General features: G+C 53.1%; 1 protein-coding gene across 1 annotated transcript in view; it reads right to left on the bottom strand.

Annotated features, from left to right (window-relative positions):
* Positions 1–9670, bottom strand: part of ADARB2 (adenosine deaminase RNA specific B2 (inactive)) — a 496470-nt gene that overhangs the window by 138318 nt on the left and 348482 nt on the right. Inside the window, exon 3 of the mRNA XM_023192468.1 lies at positions 8559–9448. Coding sequence (XP_023048236.1) covers positions 8559–9448 — 890 coding nt within the window. The remainder of the gene's footprint in view (positions 1–8558; positions 9449–9670) is intronic.

Genomic DNA, 9670 nt, shown 5'->3' with positions numbered 1-9670 from the left:
GATGTGACAATGGGCGAAGGAGAGAGGACTCAGGGGAGGGGGCTCAGAGGATGTGACAAGGGGCTCATGGGATGTGACAAGGGGCTCAGGGGAGAGGGCTCAGGGGATGTGACAATGGGTGAAGGAGAGGGGACTCAGGGGATGTGACAATGGGTGAAGAGGAGAGGGCTCAGGGGAGCAGGGCCCTCCCGGGCATCCTTGGGGTGGGAAAGGTGGTTCCCCATGTGCTCTCCCAGGTCCCCTCTCCCCTCTTGGACGTGCCTCTTTCCTTTCTCTGCTCATTTAAATGTTGGCTTTTCCCAGCTGCCATCTCCTTTAGCTGTCCCTGTCCTTTTTGGTGTAACAATGAGTCCCAGAGGAAGGGGGCTTGGCCATCCTAACGGAGCCGTTGTCTACCCCAGGGAGGCTGCGGGGTCTCTGCTTGCAGAGCCACCTTCCCACAGGGAGCAAGCCCCTGTAGCCTCTGAGCTCCATGGAGGTACCCAACACAGCACTAGCCAGGAGGGTGGTGGAGCCCCTGCAGGCAGGTGACCCAATCCGCTCCAGCTTTCACCTCCCTGAGGGCTCCCATGAGGCTCCCATGCATTCAGGGGTCTCCGACCACCAGGACATGATGCCCAGGTGTGTGTCCCTCTCCTGGCTGCCTACCTCCCCCCACACAGTCGGGCTCTGCAGTCCTTCAATCAACACTTCCTTGCCAGTCAGCCCACCGTGGTTTCTCCCCGTTTGGAACTAATAACAAACACTTTTTGTGTCACTCTTGCTGTGCTAAATCACAGACCTCTATTTTGATTAACAGTGTTCTGTGTCCTCCATCAGCCTAAAGCCCTTGGGGGCTGGGAGGATGGAGCAGGCTGGAGTCCTGAGGATGAGCCCCAGCCCCACAGAAGCTGAGCTCTGCTGTCTGTAACTGTCCTCCTTGCTCCACCCCTCAGTGACTAGACTTTGGGCATGGGACTCAGGTCTCTGGAAACTCAATATCCTCCTCTGTAAAATAGACCTCAAAAATTTTAGATGAGGGTTACTGTGCATGTAAAGCACTCAGAAAAATGTGTGACCCAGATTAAGTGCCTGGGAAATATTAGCTGCTAATGGCACTATTGTCATCATCAGTAATCATGGCTATGAAATAGAGGGAAGTGGTGAAGGTTGGCTCACAGGCCCTGCTTAACTAATGAACAGTCATATTAACCACATTTGAAAATTCTGAACATGGCATTGGGAACCTATAGGCTTAAATACATACCAGTGACATATTACAATTTCACTTAACATGTTTTAGTAGAAAGTAGGGTGGCAGAAGCTATTATATAAACGTATAGTGTACACTGCATACATTGTATAAACATATATTGTGATTGCATGCACATTGCATAATGTATGCTGTACATTGTGTATACTTTGTGTGAACATATATCACAATTGTATATACATTGTATAGACACGTTATAGAAATATATAGCATACATTGTATATACATTGTACAGAGGTATAGTGTATAAGTGTGTATGATACGTTGTATTTACATTGTATAAATGCATAAATGTATTGTTAAGCATCTACGAAGCCTCTAGTGCCTCATTAAGGAGGGATTTTCTGAAAGGTTTTTTTCCATGTGTAACGACAATGAGCAACCTCTCGCTTTCGTTCTGGCCATCACCGACCCAGGACACGAAGAAAGCCAGAAGGTTAGGGGAGGGCTGGATCTGCAGGACTGTTTTTCCTTCCCTAAAAGAACACCTTGCCTTCCTGCATGGACCACAGGATGGTGTGTGGCCACAAAACCCAGAAGGTGAGGTGCTGGAGGAGAGCTGCTGGGATCATTCCTGCTTCAAAGCAGGTGACATGGCCACCGGCGTGTGGGAAGAATGGTCCAGAGACACAGGCAGCCCGCTGGGGCGGAAGGGCGTCCTGGGGACCCACCCCCTGGAGGGCTTCACAGAGAATGGAACCACTTGGGGAGAGCTGGTGGAAAACAACAGAACTTCACACAGGCCCAGTGATCCGTGACCAGGACCTGGAACCTTAGCTTCAACGAGGCTTAGCTTGTCCCCTGTGACTGAAGCCTCCCAGGGCACTTAGCTGACCGGGGGATGACGGAGGGGAGTTGGGGCTTTCATGCTGGTCTTCCAGGGAAGCCTTAAGGCTGGCCCAAGTCTGGAGGAAAAGCTGCGTGTGGGAGTGACACCATCTTAAAGCCCATTCTTTGGAAGCCATCATGATGAAAAATGGCACACGCTGCTCTTCAGTCTCACCTCCTTCCACCCGTCTCAAGTAAAGCACCAACAACACACCCATCACCACTTCTAAGACACGAGAACTAACTTCAAACAAGCCAATTGTGAAATTCCAATTTTTCTCTGTAAGTAAGTTATGGAATTATTGGAAACCGTTAGGTAAGAAGGGCTGATTCCTACCTGACTGGTCTGTCTTCAGTCCTCTCTCCCTGAGTCACACACTGAGACCTTTGCCACGATAGAAATGACGTTCGTTTTAATAGTGGATTCCTGGGCTTTATGATCAGGAGGGTTCTTCTAGGGCCCCCACCCACAGCAAGCCCTTTGTAATTTTACACATAAGTGAAATCAACAGTGACTGTCCACACAGAGGGACAAAAAGAGTTCCTGCCAGCAAAAGGGCAGAGACGCGAAACCAAACTCAGCACACTGCAAAGACTGCTTGGCTCTTGACCCGCTTGTGATTATCCGTCCTCCACTCCATTTATTCACAAAGTGAGTGAGACTGAATGGCCAGTTTCTAGCCAGAGCGGACTGCAATATTTGAGTGAAGGAGACAGGATAAGACCTGAAAATCATTAGTGCCCCCGTCGCAGGACCCCGGGGGTTCCGACGTCTGCTCGTGCGCTCTGAGAATAAATGAGGGACGTTGGTGGGCACAGTGGCAGACAGGTGGCTGCTGGAGTCTTCCTCTTCCCACGGGACCCTCCTCTCCCTGGCACCATACTCTTACCCCCTTTCTTACTCTTCAGTTGCAAGGAGGGATGCATGGTTTTTTGAGAAATAAAATATAAGACATCTGGTTAAATTTGAATTTCAGATAAACAATAATGACTTTTAAATGTAAGCTTGTCACTGTGTTTTATCCGGCAACCCCTCGCAAGGAGCCTGCAGACCCCAAGCAAATGTCTCCTCTTAATCTAGAAAACACCTTCACCCAGGATGGGAGCGACATGAGCCATCAGGCTTTTTGTTTGCTTTTAATATACTTTGGTGTGGGAATAAGTATCTCAAGGAATCGAACCCGTAATTGCATCATAAAAACAATGATGCTAATACAAATAACAGCCAACAAGCGAGGAGCGCTTACTGTATTGTTGTAGACACACAAGCCTCAGAACAACTCTGTGCAGAGGAGAAAACGAGCCACAGACTCGTTAGCAACTTGCTGAATTAAAGATCTTTTGGTAGGTCTCTGAAATGCTCACACAGGACAAGCAGGTTTTTCCTACCTTTGCACAAAGATCTGGTGACTGTAAGTCTTTCTCTCTAGTATAGATCTATATACACAAATATGTGTGTGTGCATCCTGCACAATAGTGTGTGTGAGAGAGGAAGAAACAGAGAGAGAGAGAAAGAGACAGAGAGAGAGAGACAGAGACAGAGAGAGAGACAGAGACAGAGAGGCAGAAAGAAATTACCCTGGACTTAGCTCTGCTCATCAAAGAAATGGCTTCGTCTCGACTGGCTGCCTCAACGGATTGAAGCCATTCCCAAGAACTGGTCATGATTTTTCTGCAAGGATGCAGCTGCATATTTCTTGGTGTGGGGACAGAGGATGAACCCCTCTGGCTTTCCTCTCATTACGGTGTCTCTGGTGGGAACAGTTGGGGATGCAAAGCCACTGTGATGTCGGATAGGAGAGAAACCTGCGGCTCCCTCAGCCCTTGAGGATTGCTTGGTGAGGATGTGGAGGCAGGTCCATCCGGGAGGTGAAGGCCCAACTCTAGGCTTCTTCTCCCAGGGACTTCACAACACTCTTTATGTCTTTAATACCTGCATTCCCAGAGCCTAACCCACAGTTTCCAGTTCAAACACCGTGTTCTAGTGCCTTTTCCGCTGCCTGGGGATGCCCGAGGTGCCACCCCTCCCTCTCCGGGTTCCCAGTCTCTCTGAGTCTTTATGCAAATATAAAGAACTTCTTGCTGGCAGTGAATAATTCTCACAAGGCTGGGTGGCAGTGGAAAGTGTTTTTTTTTTTTTCAGCAAAACAAAGATTCTTTTAAAATTTTAGAAAGTCATTCAAGGAACTGTTTCTCTTTCTGAAGGCACTAGTTTGGAGTATGGACTGAGTGTGGGAGAGTGCGGGCTCAGAGTGTGTGGACAACAGGGTGTCTGTGTCTGACATGAAAATTTAAAAAACAAAGAAAGAAAGGGGGTACTTGAGGATGAAAGATAAACTCACAAACAAGTCAATAAACTTCCTTTTCAGAGTTACTGAGCACACAGGTGACTTTTACTGATGGATTCATTTTTACTGGCATTATAGTGCACTTTATTCTCCTTTCTAAATAGTTTTCACGGAAGGAAAATGCTGAAGAGCGTTCCTTTATGGTTGCATTTTTGCTTAGGATTTCTTTTCATGCTGGGGTGGGGAGCAAACTGGAGAGATGTAGGTTTTGTGATTTTATCATTTTTTATGATGATGCCTCCAGGTAGCACATATTTACATCCTGACACAGTCTTGTTCTTACTTCTGAGTACCCAGTTAACCTAGAGGAGTCTTGAGTGTACTGCAGATGAGGAAAGCATGAGAGATTTGCAATGAGCCAGGCAGGTGCACCTGAGCAGGCACTGCCCCATCCGCTGATACTCATGGAGACTGGCCTGTAAACCCTCCGCCAGCACTGTAAACCCTACCTGTTTAGGTCTGGTGTGAGTTCTAAGGAATCTGATTAACGCCTGCTTTTGACACTCTGGCTGACTCAGATCACATGAAGCTGAAGGGTTAGATGAGTCCAATCCTGAGAAACACCCTCGGGTGCAGGAAATAGTGAAAATCAGATGCGGAGAAGCCACACCTGTGATTTTAATCTTCATGAGAATTCATGCTTCTGAACTTCCTCTTTCAAAATCCAGATGACACACAAGTCTATCATATACATCTTTACCACTGGAGAGTGACTTCAGGTGTTTATAAGGAAGCTGAGATTCTGAATCCCAAGCACCACCACAACGATCACTCTTACAGACACTACTCAGGTCTCTGAGGGCCTTTGGATGGCCCTGCTTCCTGCGAGCTGTCCCGGCAGGACAGAGAGACTCTTCCGGCCACGGCCCTGCCATTCCAGTCTGAGGCTGTGAGCAGCACCATGACAGGCTCTGGCCGCACTGGCTCTCAACAGCGTGAGTGTCTGACCACTCCACAAGCTGGAAGTGCAGACCGCTGACTTCCCTTGAGAACCCACTGGGTTCTTGCAAGAGGCTCCTCAGCGGTGTCTAAACACACCACTCAAATGATTCCTTTGCACCATCACATTGGAAACTTGTTTTCATTGACTGTTACTTAATGAGGAGACTTCCCTCCAGGATGGTTCTGAAGCTTCATTCGTAGGAGCAAGCTTTTGGTGGAGAGCACCGAGCAGACGTGCAGCATCTCTGCTGGCTTCTACCGAAACGCCATGTGGATCCAGACGTGGGTTTGTCGTTCCGCACGTGGAAGTCAGCCCTGCGTGGGCTGAGCCTGGGACTGTGGGCAGAGAACTTCAAGCACTGGGGCCGGGACCCAGGTGCAGAAACTGCATCGTTCCAGCAGGAGGCGCTGCTTCCAGGCTCCCTGGACGGACCCCGGCAGGGCGGCCTTCCCCGCTCCATCCCCCGGAGGTGGGCCTGTCCTTTCCCAGCGTGGGACACAGCCCAGGAAAACGCATGGCTTGCCCGCCAGACACAGGTGCTAACAGGGCCGTCAGACAAGGGCCAGGGACTGAGGCCTTTAGGAACTTCAGCTACAGAGCCACCATGCGGTGGGACCAGGGGTCTGCCTGGACAGGAAGCAAGCTGTGTAGACCGGGTCCCTGGAGTAGAGGCAGGGCTTTGCGGGAAGGTTGGGGCAGAGCAAGGAGGAAAAGCCACATTTACAGCAATTTCTGATATCTTTTCATTTTTCCCCCTGAATCACATCCGTAATATGATTTGAATTTAATAAACTGCTGAAGGTCCCTGGCCCTGAGTCCCAGTGTCCTCCCAGCCCCCGCCCAGTTGTGGGTGCACGTGGGGAGGGGTACAAGGGAGGGTAATGGGCCCCTGGGACGCTGCATGCAGAGCAGTGATGAATGGCCTGAAACCCTCACGCTGCTCTGCGCCCTTCATCATCCAGTCTGGGTGGTTAGGGACTGTCAGAGAAAAATAATTTAGCGGCCACGGCTCTAACTGATGTGCTGCATTCGGGGTCAAATGACTATTACAAAGTAGTAGCGCTGCCTGGTTTCTCCATTGTAAGAGCTCAGGGCTGACAACATGAAAGAAAAAGGCATTGCAGCCAGAATTCACTGACATCCTTCACATTTTACATGAGTGGGACGCAGGAGAGGGACTGGGGAGGGGTGGAGGAATGTTTCCCGCTTAACAGATTCAACAGAAGCGTGGCAGGCCCAGCTGGGTGAGCAAGGTATCCCAGCAACGGGGGACACCCCCCAGACTGTGGGTGCGGGGGCTTCTCAGAGAAGGTGGCAGGAGACCCGAGCCTGCCAAGGTTGTACCCGAGGTCGTGGGCAGCGTTAGGAGGGCTCTCTCCCAGTGTCCCTTAGCCTCCTCCGCCCTTCCCCCCTTCCCCAGGCTGCAGGGGTGAAGTGGCTTCCAGGACGGTCACTGGCTGGCAAGTTTAAGCTACAGACAGTGCAGAAACAGGGTGAAAAAGGAAGAGAGAGGGGAATACATAAGAAGGAGGCATAAGAAAAGACCAAGCCAGGCCCCAGCGCCCTTGTGAGGAAGTGCCCAGGGACTTATGTGGAAGCCGTTCTTGCTGTCCACCACCTTGTTTTTACTTACGTTGTGTTTTTATTTAAGGACGAGTTTGGACAGCAAGACTGACAGAGATTGTGATCTAAATCCCTCTAACCCACTCCTTAAAGTGACCACCGGATGTTCCACAAGTACTTGAAAATGAATGAATGGCTTCCTGAGAGGCAGATGGCCGGGGTGTGCCCTGCCCCATGCCAGCCAAGAGTTCAACAAGCATTGGTTGACAAGTGAATAGTGAGCACTCAAACCCAGTCACAATTCAAGATGAGGGCTCTGTCACGATGCACGTGGTCTGTGTCACCTGCAGTCTCCCTGAGCGGCGTCTGGGGCTGGAGTGGGACCTGTGTTCAGGAAGAGATTTATGATCTCCCCAGGCAAAATAACGGATTCTGTCCTAGGTGTTGGGATGTAACGATGGTAGCGATCACAGCCATAACTTACAATTACTGCATACTTACGACAAGCCCCGCACTGGGCTAAGTGCTTTTTAACTATGTGAAATGTTTCTTTCCTTGATTGATGCCAAAATGAATAAAGATAATTTTCTATATCTGCTACATTAGTGATGCCCACAAATAATTCTGAACATGATAAGAGAAAAGATAATTTGCATAAATCAGCCATTGCAAGACTTGGCAGGATAAGATTGTTTTAAAATGGTATCAGAATAGTTTCTGACAGATACGAGGCAGGAGAATAGGGTCTGGAGGCCGGTTGACACTGACTTCCTAGAGCTGACTCAAATGGAAATACTTCCGCGATGGCAGGAAATATCCTCTCCATTTACACAGGGCCTAGGCCGAATAACCAATGGAAACCTCTAGAGGGTATTTAAACCCCAGAAACTTCTGTCAGTTTGGGGCCCCTGTGTGCAGGCGCTCCCACCCTGGAGTGTGCTCTTTTTCCATAGATCTCTGCTTTTGTTGCTTCTTTCTTTCCTTGCTTTATGGGTTTTGTTCAATTATTTGTTCAAGGCGCCAAGAACCTAGACACCTTCAACCGGTAACACCGAGACAGAGCTGAGAACGTGTTTGCAGTGAGTGAAGGTAAACACAGGTTAGAAGGCGGACCCACAGCCGCGCAGGAAGGAACCAGAGGGGTCCTGCCGGGCGGAGTGAGGCCCAGCTCCCTACTCTCTCTCCGGCCTCCTCAGCCTCCCAGCGCGGTTCTCTCTTGGACCAGGGACCCCGTCTGGATCCTGCGGGACTGGGCGGCCTCCCCGGCTGCACCCAGGCACAGGGCGCCTCCCTGGTGGAAAACTTGACCCCAATTGTACCCGGCACGACCATCCGACCCCACGCGTGGAGACCCAGCCACCCACGAAGCCTGGCACGGGGGAACCGGCCCTCCCCCTGCAGACAGAGGCACCCCGGCAGCTCCCTACCCGGCCTCGCCGTCTCCTCCTGGGCAGCCGCATCGTCACCCTCAAAACCGCCGGCAGCACCTGCTCTCCGGTCGCCTCGCCAGCCCGGGGGGCATTCTTTCCCCTCCCGCTCCACGCGGCCGCTCCTTTCCCGAGAAGCCCGGACGCCAATCCCAACAGGGAAATGTCGGGGTCCTCCCGCCCCCCGCGCCCCTCACCTGCGGCACTGGCGTCCTCCTGGCTCTGCCGGGCGCGTGGCCGGGCATCTGGATGTCGAAAAGCGCCTGCAGCGCGGCCTGCGCGGCCTGACCCCGGGCCAGCTTCTTGCTGCGCCCCGAGCCCTCGAACGTCCTGCCATCCACGCTCACGGCCATCACGAAGCTCCGCGCGCGCCGCTCAGCCGGTTCCGCCAGACACACGTAGCGCAGCCCAGCGCGCAGGCGGTTCAGCAGCACCACGGGGTTGCGCTCACCAGGGGCCGCGGGGGTCGCGGGGGTCGGGCCCACCAGGTCCAGCGCGCGGCACAGCAGCCGCCGTCGCCCGTAGGCCGCGGACAGAAGCGCGGCGTCCCCGGGGCGGCCTCCCGAGAGGCCTGGGCGTGGCGCCGGGGGCTCGAACTCCTGGAAGAGCGTGTCGGGGAAATCCGCCTGGTCAGAGGTGAAGTCCGTGCCAGGGCCCGGGCCGCCGCCCATGGCCAGATGCGCCTGGCAGGCGTTGGGGAACTGCACGAAGGACCTGAGCGCCAGCTCGGCCGCGCGCATCTTGGCCTTCTTCTTGGTGGGGCCCGTGCCCTCGAACGTGAGCCCGTTCACCTCCACCGCTACCGCGAAGACCGGGGCGTGCACCGGGCCCGTCTGCGACACTGTCCGGTACTGCAGGCCCGGCCTCAGCTCGTGCAGCTGCACCAGCGCGTTCTTGGGCGCCATGGACCACGACAGCTTCTTCCAGACCAGCTGCAGTTTGCACAAGTGTCCTCCATTCCCCTCCTCCAGCGGCCGCTTCCTCTTCGCACCAGGGGCACCGCCCCGGGCCCGGTCCCCCAGGGGCGGTGGCCGCGCGGCCAGGTTGCCCACATTGCGGTTCTCCTTCACCTCCGCGCTGCTGGTACCTAGAGGGGAGAACAGAGCAGTCAGGACCCTGGGCGAGCGCAGGCAGGTCGATGGGAACAGCAGGCGCTCCCCTACGGTCTGAGTCCCTTGCCCACAGGCCAGGCCTGAGAAATGACTGTGGCCACTGGAGGGAGGGAGCCCCTGGGGGGCCTATGGCCCATGCCGGGAAGCGGCCTCCCTGGTCCCTTGCTGAGGCCCTGTGGCTGGGAGCTGTCCTCCTC

Source organism: Piliocolobus tephrosceles, chromosome 9, assembly GCF_002776525.5.
Source record: "Piliocolobus tephrosceles isolate RC106 chromosome 9, ASM277652v3, whole genome shotgun sequence".
Classification (NCBI taxonomy): domain Eukaryota; kingdom Metazoa; phylum Chordata; class Mammalia; order Primates; family Cercopithecidae; genus Piliocolobus; species Piliocolobus tephrosceles.
The sequence above is the reverse complement of the archived record's forward strand: the minus strand, read 5'-3'. Positions and strand labels throughout refer to the sequence as shown.